The sequence below is a fragment of the Drosophila serrata genome, unplaced genomic scaffold (genome assembly GCF_035046125.1).
Source record: "Drosophila serrata isolate PLE 108 unplaced genomic scaffold, ASM3504612v1 contig_233, whole genome shotgun sequence".
Taxonomy (NCBI): Eukaryota; Metazoa; Arthropoda; class Insecta; order Diptera; family Drosophilidae; genus Drosophila; species Drosophila serrata.
In genome coordinates this window covers 48,424-70,980 of record NW_028257131.1, presented here as the reverse complement: position 1 = coordinate 70,980, position 22,557 = coordinate 48,424, and the positions used below count along the sequence as shown (strand labels likewise).

General features: G+C 36.1%; 2 protein-coding genes across 4 annotated transcripts in view; both read right to left on the bottom strand.

The window, feature by feature from the left end:
• Positions 1 to 11,368, bottom strand: part of kibra (WW and C2 domain containing protein kibra) — a 28,882-nt gene extending 17,514 nt beyond the window's left edge. The window contains exon 1 of the mRNA XM_086830236.1: positions 10,183 to 11,368. Within this exon, the coding sequence (XP_086686362.1) occupies positions 10,183 to 10,421 (239 nt within the window). The 5' untranslated portion in view covers positions 10,422 to 11,368. The remainder of the gene's footprint in view (positions 1 to 10,182) is intronic.
• Positions 11,369 to 12,329: 961 nt separating this feature from the next.
• LOC110187717 (progestin and adipoQ receptor family member 3) lies at positions 12,330 to 22,054 on the bottom strand. 3 transcript variants are annotated; one of them, XM_020957160.2, is made up of 6 exons: positions 21,924 to 22,054; positions 21,002 to 21,120; positions 16,160 to 16,300; positions 13,609 to 13,713; positions 13,072 to 13,545; positions 12,330 to 13,006 (listed from the first exon to the last, which is right to left on the bottom strand). In XM_020957160.2, exons 2-6 carry the CDS (start codon positions 21,104 to 21,106, stop codon positions 12,776 to 12,778), a joined length of 1,056 nt encoding a protein of 351 aa, XP_020812819.2. In that variant the 5' UTR covers positions 21,107 to 21,120; positions 21,924 to 22,054; the 3' UTR covers positions 12,330 to 12,775. The 3 variants fall into 3 exon arrangements, with proteins under 3 accessions (XP_020812819.2, XP_086686361.1, XP_020812820.2); XM_086830235.1 differs by having other exon boundaries at positions 21,903 to 22,017; XM_020957161.2 differs by lacking the exons at positions 21,002 to 21,120; positions 21,924 to 22,054 and adding an exon at positions 17,834 to 20,983.
• Between the last annotated feature and the right edge of the window lie 503 nt (positions 22,055 to 22,557).

Sequence of the window (22,557 nt, the reverse complement as noted above, 5' to 3'; positions counted from 1 at the left end):
ATTGTAAACTCAATAAATAAAAACATTATTTATTGTAAGAGCAAAAGAGAAAAACAAGAACAGAATCCCGAAAAAAACATATTTTACAGCCGGCTTCAAGTTCCGGTTATCTTGCGGATACATTTGCATACTGTTATTAAAAGATACTTATCTGGAAGTTCGGGCGCGTGTGTCGCTACCAATAAGGAAAAACAAAAATCGGCATTATATAAGCCAATTTAGATATATGTATATTCTTGTTGTTCTTGGCAGCGACAAAAAAAAAAGAATTAAATAAAAATATTTATTAGCGGCAGCAGATGCGCACACCAAGTGTATCTGCATCTGTATTCGTGTCTATGTGTGTGCATGATCATTTACTGTGGAGCAAACAAATAAACAAACATGCATAAATAACTCGTTGCAGTTGCAGCAGCAATAGTTGTTTTTGCTGTTGCTTTGCCTCCTTTGCCTCCAGCAAAGCAGAGCGAGATCGAGTCTGCGGGAGAGCGGCTGTGCGAGAGAGATGGCTGCGGCTCAGGAATGCGGTTTTGACAAGTTCTTCTAAAATTGTACGGGCAACTTTGCTATTTACGCTATGAAACAACAACAAAAACAGCAGCAGCAGCAGCAGCGAGAGAGACAGAGAGGGAGAGCAGCAATGTGTGCGAAGGAGCACGGAAAACAGAACATGAAAAAATGCCAGCAACAGCAACACACACACACACTCACAAGATGGTTGCGATCGCTGGCTGTGAGAGAGAAGAGAGCAATGCACGGAGAAAAAAATATGTTGCTTGTAACATATAAAATAATTCATATCAAAAATAATTAATTAAATATTTTTAGATAAAACTATTTATTATGAATTACAAAATTAAGTAAAATTATCCAAAACATTTTTCATTTAACTTAGTTAAATCCCATACAAGATCTCAACTTCTTTTTCCCCCAGTGCATTTGGCAGCAACAAACTATGCAGCAATGTCGCTGCAGTCGCTAGTTGAACGAACGCCGCGAGTGGCGGGCGAGGGAACATTGGGGGCGTGTTGGGAATGCCAGAGTGCGGCAAAGTAAATGCATTTTGTGTTTGGAAATAGGCTGACGACGACTACGAGCGACGGCGACAGCGACAGCGACAGCGATGGGGTTGTACTGCAGTTGTTGTTGCTGTTGGAAAATATTTCAAAGTTGCTGTGAACTCACAGCGGCAGCGGCACCAATTGAATGCAATTTGTTTGGCTGTGTGTGAGTGCATGCATTTATTAAAGCAATGCGCGCAGCATTGCCTTAAATGCCAAAGCTAACTACGAATGTATGTATCAAAAGCATTACATACGTGCACTGCAAGAAAAAATAATGCTCCGTCCAAGATATGTCCCTACTTTACGTTGATTAGTTAACAATTTAAAGGTTGGAAAATTCTTTTATTATTAAAATTTAACATAGTTTTCATTAAAGTTGCAAAAAGTTTAAAAGTTAATATATTAACTGTTGCAAATCAATTAAGGAAACATTAAAATACAAGTTTATAAATCTTTCTTTTTTAAATGTCGTTTCTAAGTTTGAAAATAGATAAAACAAATATTTTTTCCAATAAAATAATATTAATAAATGAAGCATTAATAAAGCATTGTGAAAAGTTAAATATAAATAGTAATAGGGTTAAATAAGTTCAAAGATTTGCATCATTGTCATTATTCGTTGTAAAAAGTATTAATATTTTCATAAAATATAAAAAAAAAAAAGTAACATTATTTATATTTTGTTCAGTGTAATTATGTATGTACATATCTACTACTATGTAATCTACGCCCTGCTTTTTTGTATTTGGCAAACATTCCAAGAGCTTGGCAACATTTTCTGCTGTTGCTGCTGTTGTTGTTGCTGCAGCATTTGTTGCTTTTGCTGCCGGGGACGGCAAGCAACATGCAGCCCATAAAAATGTTCTTATTTATGTACATATTTTGCAGCAGGCCTCGGCAGGGGGAGGAGGAGGCGGAGGCAAAGTCAGTTGCTTTGACATGAATGTCAGCTTTGCGCATTTAAGCAGTTTAATCAACATTTTTTTCTCTCTTTTTCTTTTATATTCCAGCCCTCCTTGCTTGCCGCTCCCGCTCTGTGAGCCGGTTTTTGTTGGCCAAACCATTTTCCATGTGCCAATGCGCCATGTGCAGCGTGTGCATCCTATGTGGAGTGCACACACACACACACACACACACACACACACTAGCTTGAAATGGGCGTGTGACAAAGATAGAAAAAAAACCGATACAAACAAAAAATCGCAAACTAAGAAATTGGGATCTGCGAAAAGATCTTTTTCGCGCATTCCTTTGGCCAGCATTCCTTGATCGAGCTGTTGCCCTGACCTACAAACCAATAAATTCCAGCTTAAATATCTCAAGAATGCGCGCAGAGTCAAAAAAAAAGGAAAAGAAAACGAATCGAAGAAACGACCGAATGAATTATGCGCTGTGGTAAACATTTTGACAGCACACAAAAGATACTTTGCAAAAGATACAGCCAGGCGAAGGCACAGCTATAGCCACAGATACATATTGAAATATATACAGTTCAAGTGGCATCCCAGGAATGCCGATATACAGCTAAAGTCCACATATGGTCTCGCTGCTCCCTCTCTCGCTCCCGTTCTGCCTGCCTTATCACTTCATTAGGCCATAAATTCGACAACAAAACGAAATTCCACAGTTGAACGAACAGCAGCAAACAACTTGAACACCTACGAGATACACAGTTACCGATTCAGATACATTCCACAGCAACAGCCACAGCCCCTTCCATGTTAATTATGCTCCTGCAGCCGCCTGCATCGCATTCAAAAAGATACAACACACAAAAAAAGCAGCAACAGAAAGAGGAGATGCAAGAAGAAAAGTTAATCTGGAAAATACGAATTATCTGTACTCTTGTAAGTAAGAAATAAAGATAAATTTAATTCAATTTAATTTTATTATCATAAATTATATATAACTTTAAATATAAGTCAACTATTAAATAAAATGGAAAGGATATAAACAATTTACTAAGTAAAAGCAAGATTCTTTTATAATTTCCAAAGTTTATCATTATTAAGTTCAAATATTCTTAATGTTAATAGTTATATAAGAACAATTCCTCAACAAATATACATTAAAATCATTAAAAAACTACACTTTTTATGTAATTTCAACTACTTTCTTGACAAACATCTGCTCATAGTCATAATACCCGCTTGAAAGGTTATTAAGCGAAGGTCTTTCTCATACAAAATGCGCGTGCGCCCGCGCGCAGAGTCCGCAGCCATAAGCCTCATCATCGCATTGCCCCCCGCAGACTCATCTGCATCTCTCCCTGTTTTTGGGGCACACAGACTTTTAAGAATATGTGTTATGCGCACTCAAATGGCATTCGGAAAGTGCTACTGAAAAAAATAACACACAAAAGTTTCGTGCAGCCAACAAAAGGGACCGAGTTGGGGATGAGTTTTGAAGAAGATCCCCGGCTTAAGACTCTGACTCCAATGCAATGTGGTGGTGGGGTGTGAGTTGTGTGTAGATTTCTGGTTAGGCCATAAACTATTTAGTCATGGCAACTCTAGGAACAGCTGATTACAGCGAATGCCATTGTGTCCACACACCGAGCGTGTCCAGTGCCTGATTAGGGCAATTAATTGCTAGCGATTAAGTCGGTATGCGAGAGGGAAGATGAAGATGATGAGTCTCCCCTCCTCCTCTGGAGTTCTTCCCTCGTTTAAGGCTTATAACCCAATACAGACAAGATCATGGGAAAGTGTTTTTTAAAATAGCAGATTAAAATCTTATAAATCGGTTTCCTCGCTTGGATTATATCTCTGTTCTGTAGACAGCTGCAAAAAACATATATGTATAAAACACATGCTCAAAGAGGGTTTAAAATATGTATTTCAGGTTTGAAATGGTCATGTTTTTGTTTAGAAGTGTACTTCTATTCAAGCCAACTTATTAAGGTTTGCTACCAACATTCCCTAGAATAAATACGATTTTTCTGTTCTATTTTAGATGTAACATTATAGTAATTCAAAAAGAAAATTAAAGAATAAATAAGTTTAACTACTGTACCTAATAAGGATAGCTTAAAATTAATATACCCCTTGCTCTCTACAAGAAACAGGGTACATCAGAGTGGATTTATCTTGAGTATGCACATTCCTGGGCTTGTATTTTAATTTCGTTTCGTTTCATTTCACTTGGTTTATTATTTTTCATAGCCGCTGCCTGCATACATGGAAGAAAATTGCTACCTTTGCACAGATTTCCATGATATACATATATACACACAGGAATTCACATATACACATCACGATCAGTCAAGAGCCAGCTCAGCATATGGCAAAAATCGTCCACACAGAGAAAATATTTGATTCCCATTCCAACAATATACAAATGTATCTTTACCATTTACCATTAATAGGTTTAAGTTCAATAATGTTAAAGATGGACATATTAAAACATTTATTAGACATTTATGCAAAGATATATATTTATAAGATATATATTTTTCCATGTGCAGCTTGCAGACGAATGCAGAAGCAAAATTAGCGAATAAAAACAAAAAATGCGCCTGGGGATCGCGCGTGCAGGCAGCCAGCTCGAAATCCAAAGCCAAAGCCAAAACCAAAGCCAAATCCAAATCTGAATCCCAATTCCGAGCCACAACCTCGGCCGGTAATAACCCAGACGACCAGAGAGCCACCAGAATCGCTGCCCTATCCACGTCTCCCCAAACATGAACAAAAAAAAATACAAAAAACGATCGCCGGGCGTAGAGTAACTTAATTTTCTGCTCACGTCTGCAGTTTCTGTAAGTGAAAAATTGTTCAGCTGCGCGAATGACAGCTGAATTATTATAAATCGATATGCTGGCCACTTGGAGGAGATTCACGACCAAAAAATAAAAAACCAACACAGAAAATAATGGCGAAAAATGAGGGCTAGTCCGAGTCACAATCACTTGGGGCAGTCTAAGGTGCGGATACACCGTGAATATTGTAAGATTTGAATAGTATAAAAATAATATCATGGGTTTCTTCTAACTTGATACCATATTAAAAACATTTTTGAGCCTATTCATTTATTTATTTTATATATATTTAAAAGGTGCCAGTATTTTTAGAGTAAATACTTCCATCCTTTTTACATTAACTACATACAAAAAAATTATACCCCCTGCAACAAAATGGTCTTTATCTGTCAGAGTAAAATGGCAAGGCAAGGCAAGGCAACCCTTTGCTTGTTTTAACCACCGCTTCTTCCTCCGCCTTCCTCTTAATTAGCACATGTTGAAAAGGAAATCATTATGCTTGATAAAAATCACAAGTGTTGATTGCTGAAGAACGTCGCCACTGACATGCAACAAGTGCGAGACAGGAAAAGTCGTTGCAGATCCCGTCGACGTGGTCGTTGTCGTTGGCTGGAAGTTGTTGCAACTTTTTCAGATGGCAGTTGGTGGCAACTTGCAGCAGCGGCAGCAGCAGCAGCAGATCTGGTGGAAAAACAGACGCTAAAATGGGCAAAACATGCGGTGCCAGAGGACCGACTAAAAGTTCGTTTATGTATCTGTCAGATACATTATGTACCCATGTGCCTATCTTTGGCCAGAGAGTGTCGCTGCTTTTGCTTTTGCTGCTCTTGCCGTTGCAGTGGCAGTTGCTGCGGTTGCTGCTGGTTGCAAGTGCAAAAGAAAATATTTTTTAACGCTTCGGGCCGCGTACAGCAAACTAGAAAATGTTTCTGCCGCTGCTGGCAAAAGCCGCGCGTTGCATTCATGCGCGTAATCAAATTGTAATCACGGCTTCGACTGCTGCATGTTGCAGCAGGGAGCAGCAAGAGCAACAGCAACAGCAGCAGCAGCAACAGTCGCAGCAACAACTGCTGCTGCCTCCTCCCGTTGACGTTGTTGTTAAGTGGAAATACTTGTTGCACAAATGCAATGCATGCTGCTCTTGCTCCTGCTGCTGCTGCTGTGTATCTGCATCTGTTGCCCGCATACAGTGGCTATTAACTAAGTGCAACGGTAACAAACTATAATGATTTATAATTTTTATAAACGCTAAACCAACCATCAAGTAAGCTTTAAGAAAGAAAAGCTTTTTTATTTTTCTATTTATGAGTTAAAAGTAATATTTAAACTAACCTAAAATATTTATTTATAACAAACTCCAAAAGTATAACCATACCATATAAAATTTAATCGAAAGTAATATAAATCTTTGAGGTTTCACAACATAAACATAAACAACTTTAAATAACTATTCGCAATTTCAATTTTTAAACTATATACTTTAACTGAAGACAACAGAAATGTCATAATTAATCTTTTGCTTTTTTTATATGGCATTTAAATACTTAAATAAATGGAAATGGGTGTTGATATCGTTTTTGTGGCAATTATCACTGTAGGTGCAGCCGCAGCAGCAAACGGCAATTGCATCTGCATTCTTTCCACTTTTCTTGCTGCTGCTGCTGTTGCTGCCGCTGTTGTTGCTGCTGCTGCTGCATTGCCTTGTGCAATTTATTAAATGAAAAATGCCGTTTTGCAGCTTTCCAAGTTGCTATACATGTACAGAGCTACGGAGCAGCTATATAAATTTATATATATATAAAGGAGTATATATCTAGATACATGTGCTGGCATCTTTTGCTGCGAAAAGCCAAATTGAATTTTATGCAAATTTGTTTCTTAGTTTGCTTTGACTTGGATGGAAATCGCCACATCTAATGCATAATGCCAGCCAGCTAACACACGCATGCAACACACACGCCTCTCCCCTATTTGCCTTCTTTATGCAATTGGTCGATCGATCCAACGATCCATCGCTCCAATCACTCCAACCGCTCGATTATTCGTTCTCGAATCAAAATGCCACAGGTGGAATTAGAACGCTCCACAATCTGGTTAAGAGCTGACTACACAGAGAACAAATATCTTCAAAGATCTCTAGACTTTAGATTCAGTTTCCACTGAAGAATATAGATTTTTTAACCTTATTTCTCTGTGTATCTCCTCCTTATATTTTTTATTATAATTTTTTTTCGCTACCGATCTCGGATGCAGATACTTCAGTATCGGCCCCCGCCGCTGGCGCCACTCTGTCCGACTTATGACAGCAATCGTTAAGCGCTTTCGCTAGGCCTTTTTGGCGGCGATTTGAGTTTATGTAAAACAAACGAGTTCGAGTTTGAGTTTGAGTTCGAGTCACTAACTCTATCCCCCAAACTAGTAGCTATATTTTTTTTGCTTTAAGCTTTTCGATTATTTTATTTTTGGTGGCCGGCTGTGAATAGATCGAGAAACTGTCACCAAACACGTTTCTGTGTCTAAGCCACACAAAAAATAAAGCAAAACAACCAAAAAAACGCACACAAAAATATTCCACTGTGTTGCCGCCTTGTTTGTGGCTAAACAATTGGCCAAAAAAATGAGAAAATCAAGAAGAAGATAGCGGCGAAAAAATGCCAAATCGCATGGCCAAGTCAAGTCGTTGTTAACTTTTGTTTATACAAAAAAAGAAACAGGGAAAAGAGAGGGCAACCAACGAAAAAAAAATCACAAAAAAATACCACCCGTTGTCGAAATGCTGTACAAACAAGTGAAACATTTATTAAGTCCAATACGATGTACAATGGAAATTCCATGACATTTGTCATCGCATCGGAATCCTTAAAGGGGAAATAAATAACTTTGAGACATGAAAGTCATTGGGTTTAACAAAGTGATACATAGTGTAACAAATGGAAATTCAGCGAAACTTATCTTACTTATTGAGCAAACATTTAAACATTTATACATGCAAAACATTCTATGCCTAAATTTAGCCCAACGAAAAGCCTTAGAAAATGTGTGCTATATAGCCCAGCCCAAGCAATTTATCGGTCGAATTTCAAGGGTATCGGCAATTCGACCTTGCATACCGCGTATATTGGAATAGATATTTATTTTTCTATGATTTTCTGTTGGCCATTTTGTGCTCGAAACGTGGCGAGGCCTTTAAAGGCCGCCCGAGGCCTGGCTCGCTTCGCTTTATTGTAGAAATTTATTTATGGTTTATTGGAATTTTTGCGCGCTACCGGCAGCAATTTTTAAAATTCAATAGCAGCGTCGGCGATCGATCAATGGACATTGAGAGCGGTATACACGACGTATGTATGACGAAAAGCGTAAATAATTTTCGGTTAAAAATATGCGAAGAGACTTGCAAAATACCAATAAAGGGTGGAGGAAGCGAGCAACTTGAAATATTTCAGTTTGCTCAATGATGGTGAAATCTATATTGAAATTGTTGAATTTAAATTGGGAATGTGAGTTGAATCGTTATCGTTTGTATCCCCTAGCTAATTTATAGGGAAAATACATGGTCATAAAGATCTCTTATAAGAGATCTTTATACATTTTAAAGGCTCTTATCCCCTGGATAACCCTGAAACGAGAACGCAGATACAAACAAGATCGCCACTTTTGCTGTGCATTCTAAAGGAACATTCCTGCGACATGTGTGCATATACAGAATCCACTTGATGCATAACCCTAACAAATGCGCAGATGTTTCGTTTCATTTTCACTGGCAAACGGAGAATGGGAAAGAAATACTGAAATTCCACAACGCTCGAAACGGTTCGGCTTTTAATTCAGTGAAACATTTTGAACAATGTCCATGCAATTTGAAACAAACAAAGGGAATGTTTGTGTTAATTGAAAGCGTGAAGCTCACACAGCCTCACACCAAATAAAATAAAAAGAAACATACACACAATTACAAGAAAAGCAGTATTAAGGAAAATGCGATAAAGTTCCCTTGCAGAAATATATTGTGTTTTAAATATCTTTAAGATATATTTACAAGAGTCCTCTTATATCAGAATAAGCTAGAAAGGTCTTAAAAAACACTTAAGGTAATTATCTATTAAAAATAAAAGTAGAAACCTTACAGTTTTTGAAGAAAGTGCTTAAAAAGAATAGAGGAAAATCATAAGAACTGAAACAAACTTATTTTTTGAGCTACTATACTCAAGTAATTACATCTATAAGCATAATTTAATTTACATAATTTATAGGATGCTAATAAGAATGCCTTAAAAGCAGTGAGAACCGCACAAAAAAGAGTATAAATTGATAGAGAAGGCGAAGAATTTCAGAAATCAATTATTTCGAAACTGCAAAAATTCCTACGAACATTTTGCAATTGTTTATGGGTAAGGCGAGAGAGAGAGAGAGGGAGCGAGCTAGAGACAAGACCAAAAAAAATGTGAGCGAGCGGCAAACTAAAATGTATCTATGAGATACATGGCCTGATGTGGTATCTCGGGCACGCTCTCTCTATCTCTCTCTCCACCGCCGCTCTCTTGCACTCATTACGTATGAGTTTGTTGGTTTTTGTATTTGCAGATCATTCCACCGAGCTTTATTTAACTTTTACTCTCCCCCGCTCTCCGTTTCTCCACCTCTCTCTCTCTCTCTCTCTCGCTCGCTCGCGTTTCCTGCCTTTTTTCGCCTTTAGTTTACAATTCATTTTTTGTTTGTTGCCACTCTCCTCAGCTCAGTTCAGTTATATTTGGAGTCTTAATCATCGCATTGGAATGTTTACTTGAAGTCTTTTCCCCTCCCCGCCTCGTTCCGTTTTGTTTTGCCCGTTCGCCTTGTTTAAAATATGTAATTTATTTTGCCGCTGCTTCTTGACTCTCGATCGCATTCCTTTCCTCACACACACACACACACACAATACATGCAAACGCACTCGCTGACTCGCCACACAAACACAGCTGCAGCACGCACCTTTTTCTTTCCGGTTCGGAATCGGAATTTATATGGGTTTTTTTTTCAGTCCACCGCTCTTGTTTTTGTTTTTGTTTACTGAAGCTTCCTGATTAAGCGAGCGGCTGCTCTCTCACCTGATCCCTGGTACCCTTTTGCGTTTTATGTCCAATATTTACTTATTAAGGAAAACAAAGGGGGTTTAAGTACTCGAGGGGATTGAAATATGTATGTACATACTATCTAGGAATTATCTGGTTTTTTTTTAAATAATTAATTTTATAAAACTGGGGAAAAATTAAAATAATAATAATGGTTCTTATAAGAAAATTATGTATCTTAACAGGCTCCAAGAAGGGTTTCATTTTCTTTAAATTATTTTATTTTAGATATTTTTCCCCTTAATACACTTACCAATCTCTGGGATCCAACCAGGTGGTCTTTTTGTTGATGTGATCTATGTAGTAGGTCTTGCCGTCAAAATCCTTGGCTATATCCCAGCCATCGGGCAGCGGAAAGTCGCTGTGGTGTTGCTGATGGTGTTGATGTTGGTGTTGTTGTTGGTGCTGTTGGTGGTGCTGCGGCTGGGGCCTCAGGTGATGGGGATGCAGGTGATGCTGCGATTGCGACGCTGTCTGTTGTAGATTCGGCATTTTCGTAGTATTTTCTCCCGGTTTGCTTTAAGTGGAGTCTGAGAAAACCTCGATTTTATTTTTTTTTTTCACCCGACGACGCGCGCTTTTTCTTTTTTTTCTCTGCTTCTGCCGTTTTTTTCGGGGGGTTTCTCTTTGCGCTGTTTACATTAGCAAAGACATTTCTTTTTATTTCATTCCATTTCTTTCACTCCGCCGATAATGGAGACACACACATACACACACACGGGCGAACGCGCGCGTGTAAGAGACAGAGAGCGAGCGAGCGGCGCTCTCAATTATTTATTTTTTTCGTAACTGCATTCCATTCCAGCACAATCGCACACACATACACTCATACACACACGCGATCACTGCTCACAGTTGCTGTTGTTGCTGCTTGCTTCTTTCCATTTCGTTCACTCGCACTGTTGTTGTTGTTGTTGTTGTGTTTTGTTGCTGTTGTAATCCTTTTCTTTTGCCTAATTGAAACTAATTAACTTGGAATTTAACGGCAACCGATCGTATTTTTCCTTTTCGCGATCTTGGTTCACAAAAAAATATGATACTTGATTTTCCGAGTTATTTGAGCCATTTCCTATTGGTGCCTCGAATTTTTCGTCGAAAATCAAAAGAGTATTTTCCGTTTTCCGCGGCCGAGCGGTACGACGTGAACTTATGAACTAGTGCTGACAAAACATCACAAACGTAAGCTCAATCTCTCTGCGTCCAACTGGTAAGAGCTGACAGTTTAGCTTAATTCCAGCTATATCTGGCGTATTTGAAAATGGAAAAGCTTTTGAAGTTTGCAACTAGCTTATAGCTATTTTCTGTTCCGTTTTTATCGTTTTATTTTAAAATTTTGGGGAAACAACCGGAAAATTTTTAGGACGCGAGCACAACAAATCAACTTAAGTTGTATTCCAAAGAAACAAATATCCCAATAACACAAATGTATCTATCGGACTAGTGTTGGCAAAACATTGAAGCGCTATCGATTTGTGATGACAAAACGTCAGAGCAGTAAATATCGATACTATCGATGTTTGGATATTGTTTTCAAAATATGGGGTAGAATTTACATACATGGGGTCAAATTCTCATGTAGGAGGTAAAATGTATTAACAGATGGGAGAATGAAATAGCTAGGTGAATCAACTTTAAGTGTGTATGTTTAGGGACTGGTGTAATTATTCAGTGAGGGTTTTAACACTCAATTTTAATCAGATCAGATCAATTTAATTTTAGCGGAAAATTAACTCATTTTTAAATAGCCAAATACAGTCTTCAGTGATTGAAAAGTAGCCCAAAAATGGATAAGTTGGTGGCACTTCGTTCGACGTTGTTCCAGTCAAATAAAATCCCTCTCTTTCTCTCTGGTCTGGTAACGCTGGCTTTAGATTCAAAAGTCTGGCAGCAGTGGTCACCAATTTAAAATTAAGTTCATTTTCGCGTTGCACCGTTATAAATCAGAAATATGCTTGTAATAAAAAAGATTATATATTTTTAATTATACAATACTTCTATAAATGGAAAACAATTTTATTGTATTGGTGTTTAAAAGATTTTTCTTTTAAATTAGTCTCCACATGCTCCAAACGCTTTCAGTTGGCAAGTCGTTTTTAACTTTTACTGCTTGATGCGTTACCGATGCAGTGGTTTTAAGAAATAACTTTAAAACAACAAGTTTTACTTTTCGGATTACAAATGTACCGTTCGTCATTATTAAAAATGTGAAAGATCTCTAAAAAGTCAAATTAGCATATTTATTTAAATTTTGTATGGCTATTGGGTAAAAATGTTAGAGGTCAGCAGAACAATGTTCTCCAATCACTGATGGATTTCTTACGATAGTAAGAAAACAGAAAAGGTCACAAAATGAAAAGATTAAAAAAAATTTCCACGCACCCATTGAAAATGCAATCCATCTTGTTTTGTACTTTATATTTTGTATTTGCAATTTAAAGTATTTTGTAAAAATCGAGTCAACAAGACTAACACAGCTTCAGCTCAAGACACATGCAATTCCATAGAGATTTCTTTATATTAAAATGAAATGAAAATTTAGAAGACAACGTTAGCAAAATGTAATCCATTCCATATCATACATACTTCCGCTCGATCCGTGTGAGGGTGAAGCCAACTCTTTGGATAGACTAACACGAAACCCTAACTAATTGGTAAATTACACATAAATTAATCATATCGGTCAACAACTACAACTAAATATTAGTTAATAGCGGATAAAGAGTGCCCAAAAGCTATGTACACTAGGCTAGAGTCTACTAGAGTCCCGGTTCCGCATCCTAATCCTCATCCTCATCCCTATCCGCTTTCATTTCCGTTTCCGCTTCGCTTAAGGGATAATTTATATCTCAGGAGAGGACCGGAGCACTGCAACCATTATTCAGACGGTACTCGGCATAGACCAGGCCAGTGTTGTGCCAGTGGTAGAAGGCGGCCACGATGATCAGATGCCACCAGTTGTGCGAGTGTCCCACAAAGTCCACCTTGCCGGTGAACCAGCGCTCGGGGATCTTGGCCGCGTAGAAGACGAACGCGATGAGGCAGAGCAAGTACATGACCACGATGCGGGGCACCATGAGCTGGAAATTGAAGGGGAAAGCATGATAAGTATTTTATTATATATTAACACTTTAATCCAACTCACCCTGACTAGCTCGTTCTCCAGACCACCCATCGCCACCGCCCAGTGACCAAGCGGAATGATGCCATAGGCGGACCACAGCAGCAGCACCGCCACCTTGCCATTCATCGATACATTTAGCCTTGGTATCTGGACGGCAATGGCCAGGGCGAACATGCCCAGGGCAATCGTGGAGTACAGGGTACGGAGGAAGGTGTGACACCAAAAGGCATAGTACATGCCGCTTATGTAGATGGCCACCAGAGAGAGCGAGATGCCCAGGAAGTCGACGGACAAGAAGAGCTCATAGTGCTCCTCCGACTTGCAGGAGAAGATGTGGTAGATGGCCGACATCAGCATGCAGAGACAGAAGCAGACCAGCAGGCAGACGACCAGCACTTGGTCGCTCAGCGAGGCATGGATCCGGAGGAATTGCAGGTCCATGATCGTCAGGCCGATGAACAGGATGCAGCCGGCCAAATGGCTCCAGATATTGATCTGTCCAACAAAAAAATTGGTTTATTTAGAAGTGATTTTTTGATATGACCCACATTTACTCACCGTCTCATTGGTCCACCAGAAAATGCTCTGCAGACACAACTTGTTGGATAGGAATGTGCGGTAGCCGCGGCGGATGTACGGATTGAACTTCAAATGGCTGGGAGCCTACAACCAAAAAAAGCAACAAAAAACACAATTGAATAAACATTCAAAATAAATCCATTTTAGTGTGGTCCGAAATCCAATAAGACATGCAAATTGAGCAAATCAGCATTGAGAATAAAGCCAAAGGGTACAACGGTGACGGAATAAAATAGGAAATGCCAAAAACAAATGGAGGAAACCTTTCTGCTTTTTCGTCTGGCATCAATCCCAATAAAAAGCGAAAAAAGCTTTTCATTTGCTTCAATTTAAAATACATAGAACTAATTAATTCGATTGATTTAGTTACAGATCGTGTTTATATTTGCTTTAAAATTTAAAACAGAAAAGTAAATATATTGCAAATATTGTACTAAAATAATGAATAACCGTTTTGCAAATGTTAGCCTTTACTTCATAAGCATGAAGGTTTTGAAGACTTACAATAATCAACTTTTTGTAACTGTATAACTGCCATGTTTATCATTTGATTAGATTCATATTTAATGAGCATGTATACGAATATGTATCTATGACATATATATTTACTTTATAACGAATTATAACATTTATATATGTATGTATTTGATTGACTTTTGGGCATGATACTCGGCATGAAACAAGCTTTTTTGATTATAAAAGATACGAATTTTGAACAACAAAATTTATGTATCTTATAATCCCAAATATGTAATGCTTTAGACAGTCATGCCTTAATAAACTCTGTTTATGATGTTAATAAAGTGTATTTTTGCTTTATGGGTCCTAAGATGCCACCTTCTGCCTAATGTACTAGGATTCATAATGACAAGATGCATAACGCCCATATATGTATTTCACTGGTTAAGACGCTGGCACACAAATCAAGCAAGTGCATTTGTGTGGTGCGAACAAATCTAGACTCTAGATCTTTAGGTTTTAGAGTGCTTAAGAAGTACTTTTCAGAAACATTTAAAAAAAGGTCTGAAGCTAAACCTATTTCCATTACATACAAAATCGAGTGAAAAAATCATATGGCGTTACTCATCTTGGTATTATATGATCTTTAATTGTACCCTAATAAGTTTACCGAATATAAAAACTGAACTTTAAGTATAACTTGTAATTAAGAAACCGAAATGTTCATACAGCAATCATATTTATTTTGGCGTTCCAAAAGCAATCTTTATTCGGAAGCAGTTATTATTATAAGCCCAGTTTAAATCTGGTTTCAAATTACTCGGCAACTCGGCAACCGAAATAAAATCCATTGAGAGCTTTTTCCGCAGCAGGGAACTAAATCACTGTTTGTACACTGAACTGGTTCGAAATTTCCCAGTAATTGAACTCAATACGATCCGCTTCAATTTCAAACAAAAGCAAAATTCGGGAGCGTTACCTTGGGGCTTTTCTACAGACATGTAAACTGAACAGTAGCTTCTTTTTAATTTTGCCTTTACTATTCAAATATTTAATGCTACCCGTTGAGCTTTTTTTGTATTTTTCGTTTGTTTGCTGGGCTGGCCGACCTTGATTCAGTTGGCATTTGTTTTGGTTTGTCTAATTGTATTATTTTGCAATTGCTGCCAACTCGACCGCCATGGCGGATTTCACATATTTCGGCGTTTTAACCATTTATTTACAAGCAGTGATCGTGAATTAGTTGAGCACATAAGCGATAACAATATAACTCAAGTTAACCTTACGATAAAAGCACGTTTTGATTTAGTTTCTCTTTTGAATTGAGTAAATAAATTATAAACAAAAATCATACAAATATTGAACAAAATAAATGTAAATACTTGAATTTTATAAGCTTATACAAAAACAATGAAATTTATAAGACGGAATCAGAAAATAATAATAAAGTCACTACTTAATTCTGTTGTAATTTAATAAACAAGTAATTTTTTAAGAGTTTTTATATCCAAAATTTAAATAAATAGCGTACGAAATGAATAAAAATATATTTTAAGATAAATAGCTGCGAAAACAAAAATTTACAAAATTTATAATAATAATAAAAAAACAATTATAAGCAGCATATTTAACAGAATAAATATATTACTATTTAAAAGCAATTAATAAATGAATTTAAAGAAAAGAAAGAGAGGATTAAACAAATAATTAAAACAAAGATCTGGTAACTATTGATTAGAAAACTTAGTAATTGTTTGAAATATTGAACTATTATTGAATATAGAATTCATATTTCTTAAAGCTTCACACGAAATTAATAAAAACTATGGAGTTCAATTGCTATTAAACACCTTAAACAACGTGTTAATATAATTTAAATACAACAATACAATGTGTATTTTTTCTGTAAGCTTTGAACCCGCATTTGTCCCTGATTGTTGGTGCTTTGTGTTTTTTTTTTTTTGTCAATTCGCCAAATACAATTTGCGATCAATTAAAATTCAGTGTGCGACAATTGATGCCAAATTTGCTGACCCCCATGACTGGCACTTGGCTCCGGTGGTTAACTCACATCATCGAAATTGCAGAGCCATTTGAATTTGGACAACTTCTCGTCATAGTTGGGTCCATGCCCCAGAATATTGGGCTCCTCGTTGGACGGAAATTGATGCGCTGCGTCCGTGGCGGTGTCCGCAACCAGTTGGCCATCGATCTGTTGAGAAGCAAAATTAGAGAAAAGGTTAAATAATAATATTAAATGCCATCGATTAGTAGTAGCTGCCGCAATGGTTCAAAACTAATTTGAATTGAGGACGAGCACAAAGATACACATAATATTATATACTCTTTAGAGATTCTTCCGCCTTATAGACGTTGGCAACTGGCCGGTTTCTCTTCTATATATATATAAATATATGTATATTTTTAGCCAACTTGCAGTTTGAAAAAGAAAAATTGATTTGTCTGCTTGATTTTATTATTATCTCTTCTTGTTGATCTTCCTGGCTATTGCAGTTTATTATTGTTGTTGTTATTATTATTTTGCATTGGTGTTAGTTTTCTGTTTATGAGAAAACAATCGAGCATGGCAAAAATGCAATAATAATAAACTAATAGCCGCATAAACAAATAACCATAGCAACAACAAACAGCAATAACAACTGCGAAGGGGGCTTTACTATAATTTGTTTATCCAGCTTCGAATTCTAATGCATAACAACAACAACAACAACACCAACAATTACACCAACATCAACAACAGTTTGTGGTGGGAGTGAGTGCAAGTGCAAGTGCAAGTGTCTCTATTCAATTCAATTTTCTATGACGTTTTGTTTACAATTTGAGCCATACGAATATTTTCTCTAGATTTTTTTTCAGTCTTTTATGGCTATTGTATGCACTTGTGCCCCATAGATAGTTCGACTCTATTGTTTAAGTATTTAAAATTATAATCAACAGAGTGATTTAAGTAAAAAAGTAAATAAATCACGTGCCTATTAAAATGTATATATATTTAAATAGAAAATGAATTCCCAAGTTCAAGTCATGCCAAAGATTAAAAGGTTATAAATGCTCTTTTTATATTAAGGCTAATTTTTAATAATTCTATTGATGTTTATATGATAAATTTTTCATTGAAATAATAATGACTTTTCTTTAATTACTAAATTTAAGAGACTTTATTCTCTGAACTGTAAAAATGATTGTTTCAAGGTAAAAAGGTAAAACAAACTAAATACAATACATTTCTAAATAACAATTTCAATCCTGATAACACTTACTTAACAAATCTACAAATATTTAAATGGTTTACCAAGCATTTAGCTTCCTATTTGTCAATAATTTGTATATTCATTTCACACTTAGAAATGTTTAACCGGAAAAAGATTATACAAAATAAATATAAGCAAAAGGTACCTCATCCAAAATATATATATACAATTTTTAGCAATACAAAAAATACATTTAATGACAATTAAAAAATCGCCTTATACTGAAAACTTAACACTTGATTTTCTAAAGATAAAAAGCACTACTTATATAACAACTGAACTAACTAACTAATATTGACGATGCTAATATTCCCGACATTTAGGAACCCATTTTATTTAGTTAATCTAATGGAATGCCTTCGATAAACAGGATGTGACACCCATTAATTGATGCCATTGACGCAAATAGTTTCCCAATCGCGGTTTTTTGTGTTTAACTTTCGGTTTTCGAGGGTTTTGGAATCCGAGCTTACGTCTTTCTTTTTGCTGCCACGATTAATGCACTTCAATTCGGTGGTCGTTGTTGTGGTAACAATGGTGGTTTCCATTTTATTAACGAAATTTAACACCAAATCACACTTGGATAATGTTTAAATGGAATGTTAACTGAAATTATCACTTAATATTTGGATTCTGTTTGTAGTGTTTTCTTTACTCAATTTTCTCACATAAAAATCATGGAATTTATCATGTTTTTATACAAATATTTCACGGCTCCTTGATTGCTTTTTATTTATTTTTTAAATATTTCAACTGAGCGCGAAATTGAAAAACAAAACCGTTGCGCTGGCTAACTGGCTGGCAACTGGCAACTGAAAATCCCCCAAGATCCAATGATTCGAATCGGAAAAAAGCTTTTCGCCCTCGACAAGCTTTCGCAGCAGCCGCACGTTTCGATTGCAGAATGTTTTATTTATTATTTTTTTTGTTGTATTTTTTATTTTTTTCGGGAGAGTCCGAAAAGAGCTGAGCAATCTCTTTCAACGAGTAGGCCGATCTTTTGGGCGACAGTTATGCTGAAATTATGCGAAATTTCGTGGCTGATGGGGGGAGCTTTCGCTTCTTGTGCAAGAGAAGGCCTGTTTTTATACCTATTTTTTTCGTTTTGGTCAAGTCAGGTTGATTATCGAGTACACTTGGAGAAATTATGTAAAAATAAATCAATTTTAAATAAAGATTTTATGATATGATTAGTCATTGATATGAAATAGTCATTGACATTATAAATATCTTTATTTTAAACTCTGTGATATCGTAATTGCTTATTTTTTGTTTTATTCTTTATTTTTTATTTAATTTTTTTTTTTTTTGTTATTTATTCTATTTTTAATATTTAATTTACTTTATTTAAAGTTTTTAAATCACGTAATTTTAATAGCACCTCATATTAAAACCTTAGGAAAGATGTCTTTAATAATGGAATATATTTTTTTAAGATGCCGAATTCAGTATTTATTCTTTTTTTTTTCATTTTAATTTTTTTATTATGAATTAATTTTTGAGTATACGATTTTTTAGTGTTATCTTGCCCTGTGACAACTTAATTTAGTATGTATATTTTAGTATGAATTTGTTTTTTTAGAATAGCTTTAATCTCCGAGTAATACCTCTCAACTAATATTCTAAGTATTGTTAAAATGTACATATATGGCTTTTAAAAATTAATTTAAACTAGTTCCTAAATAAATATATTCTTCTGTGTACAAATTTTAAACATTAATTATTTTTATTAATTATTTGCCCTGTTATTCTTTTGAGTGTACCCATAATTATGACCCATGGATGGACAAGCCCCCATATTATATAAGCCATCGGAGTTGACGATCCATCGCACATTGAGAACCACTTGTAAACAGTAATTGCATAATTCCTAGAGCTCTCGAAGCTTTTCTCCCGAATTCTCATTATTATTTGTTTACGCCAGATCAATAGCAGTAAGCGGATGCGTGATAAAGTTTTTGAAGCTGTTGCGGGAGGCATAAATAAAAAACAGATTCAGAGAGATCTGAAAATCGGAAAAGTGAGCTCATAAAACCAGTTTCTCCCTTCATCGAAGTTCAGGAATTCCGCGTGCCAACTTTCGCAATGACCCCCACACACGCAATGCCGGCCCGTGTGTAAACATAATGCATAACAAGATATCGGTGTGGCAAGCTCTAATCGGTTACAAATAAGCCCAACTTGACCTTGGCTCCATTCGGGCAGATCTGCGTCAGCTAAAGCAATAGCTCAGCCCTGGGGACTGTGGGCAAAATCGCGCACTCTGCCACTTTTCGGTTAAGGTTATCCGTGAGCTCTTGGGTTCCGCTTTTCATTTGACAGCTCTGATTGACTGCAACGACGGAGATGCACGTGCCAGTCGACAGCAGGTGAGAACAGGAGCGGATTTCTCCCAGCTAAGGGTTTATTAGAGAATCGAACTAGAACCAAGTCTGGGTTTATTATTTAGGTTGCCATAGAAAATGCTGTTAATCCTTACATTTCATATAACAAATGTACCATAAATACAAGATCTCTGGGAACAAAGGTAGTGGAACACTAATCAAATAACTAAAACTTCATTTATTTCTTAACTGAAAAAAGAAGACCCCTTGGACATTCGATTGAATTAGAACATTCACTTCTTAAAGTGACCTTAAATCGATACCGATCTTTAAGTCAGTTTATCATTTATCTTTAATGATGCAGGGGATAATCCATTAGATATTTATATAGAATTGTGGTAGAGCTATAATATCTTTAACTATTCTCTGTATTGATTTAGAAAATCGGAATATTGTTTTTAGAGATATAAAAATATAGAAATAAAAGTTTTTAAATAGAAAAACTTTTTTAACCTTGTAACTTCTTTATTTATTTATTTATTTTTTTATGATAATACTCAAGTAAAATAGAGTACTTAAGTTGATCCAGAAATCATTAGGCTTTTTAAAACCCTTAAAAATATGTTTGAAAGTATGCAATGCCTTTTTTTGGTACCGAGTTTAATTCAAATTTCCCAATTTTCTGTAGCACTCCCGTATATTTAGAAAATTATTATTTTAATTGAAATCCTTTTTTTTATAACAACTTTCTTTATATTTTAAGAACATAAAAACTCATTGGATGCTCTAAAAGAGATCAAAACACGAATGTTACAGTAACAAAAAAGAATTAAAAATATCTCTAAATTCATAAATTGCTAGGATTGAAAAAAATTCATTTTAAATGTGTTTAAAAGTAAAGTATAATTTTTTATAAGGCTGTGAATTAAGTTTTCAATTTTGTTCCTTACAATGTACATATGTATGTACGTACAAATGTAAAATTGTATAACGTTATTTTGAATACCTTTTGGAACGCTTTAAGAACCCTAGTGATTACCAAAAGCCAGGTGGCTTTATAAGCAAAAAAAAAGGTATACTTTTTTAAAAGTTTACATTCATCTTTTCAGTAATTAATAGAACAATAAATATGTATATAAAGAAACTTGCAAATTCCAAAGGGCTTCCTCAACGAGAACTTGCTTGCTTATATAATTTAAATATGTATGTACATATAGGTATGCATTTATTTATATGATTATTAGGTTCGATCGTAAGCCCTTATATATGTAGGTCAATTAGTAACTTTAGATTCTTAAAACCCGCTCTCACACTTACCCATTTATCTTCTGCTGAATCCTGTCCAGATTTCCTTAGGTAGCAGGTGGAAGACTCAACCGATAGCTCCGATTCGTCGAGGCCCTCCCGGGGACGCGGACTCATGGCGACTTAGGAGCCTGGTGAGGTGGAATTTACAGCTCGATTAGAGATCGTTATAAATATACGTTTTTAGGCGCCAATTGTTAGAGATCTCCCCCTTCCCTACTTCACAGAAGAGTGCGAAAATCAAGACAAGCTTCCCCAACAAAAGGCAGCTTGAGTGGTGCCAAGAGGGGAGCGTGTTGCCATGTTGGAGCGAACAAAGAAAGCGTGCTTCATTCTCTTTTCCTCTCTCTCTCGCGAAAGCCCCTCTTTCGTGGCTCTTCATTATTGGAGCTGTTTTCGAAGCTCAATCGATTATCACTAAAAGAAACCTTTTACCAAAAAGGTCTCAAAGCAAACTATTTTTTTTGCTGAACTGATAATTTTTAATGTTATATAAGAAATTTAATAATGAAACCAGTTTTTGAATTAAAAATACAAAAAACACATGTAAATAAATCGAAAAACTATATACTGCATCAGGTTTCTCAAGTTGTTTTGAATGAAAAATGCCATAAATCTCTTTTTAAATTGGCTTTAAGCTGTGAATGTGTATTTTGCAAAGCAAAACTACTCCGATTTCTCTCAGTGTGCCAAGCTAGAGGCATTCATTTCCACGACTGCAATTTTTCGGTTTATGTTTTTTTATAGCACACACATTTCTCTCGCACAGAAGCGTCCCCGTGTTTGCATAACCAAAATTTCTAAAAAGTTTTCCAGGTCAACGGGGGAATCGTAGCTTTCGCACAGCACGTGACCCGCAGTCAATTGCAGTTTTATTAATTAATATTCCCGATCGATCGGTCGTTGGGATAACCTTCAATTGATTTTGATTTACTTTGCTTTTCTGCGCGAATCACAATTTCACTTCGAGAGCTGAAAAGAACTTCTCGCGTACACCTCTCACAACGCGGCAAAAATATCGAATGAATATTGCTTGCACAGAGCCCCCAACGAACCCCATTGCCCTGGCGTTGAAAGAGAACGCTCTCATTCGCATTAAAGAGAGCATCTAAGAGAGCGAAAGCTCCGCGCGCATGGCTGTTTGTGTTTTAATTGAGTCTTTTGAATTGATTAAATACTAATTTAGAATGCCGTGGACGTTGCCGCCATCGGTGATCTTACACTGCGAGACATCTGCTGAAACACTTCCTGTATATTTGCAATTTAAATTCCATTTGTCATTGCACTCAAGATTAAGTTAAGAGAGGCTTTGAAGGGGAATCTTGAGAGTGGATTTGAACTTTAGGCATTTTTAAAAGCTTACTTACTTAATTTCATGAAAAGTGAACATTTTTAATACAAGCTAGTACATCTTTAAATAATATTTTAAAGAAGAATCTAAGTTCAGCTTTTAATTAAGAAATTATTATTAAAGCTAAGAAAAAAGTATAATCAAGATGAACACTTATTAAAGAAATTTGTCAAATGGATCATAATACCTTCTTTTATATTTAAACATTTAAACAAAT

Bases quoted from the DNA above. Each gene is read 5' to 3' on its own strand.
- LOC110187717 (XM_020957160.2), bottom strand. From the start codon at position 21,106: ATGAGTCCGCGTCCCCGGGAGGGCCTCGACGAATCGGAGCTATCGGTT. The intron at 13,714-16,159 runs GTGAGTTAACCA...TTTTGGTTGTAG, and splicing joins GGCTCTGCAATTTCGATGAT to GCTCCCAGCCATTTGAAGTT. The intron at 13,007-13,071 runs GTGAGTTGGATT...TTCAATTTCCAG, and splicing joins TGGAGAACGAGCTAGTCAGG to CTCATGGTGCCCCGCATCGT.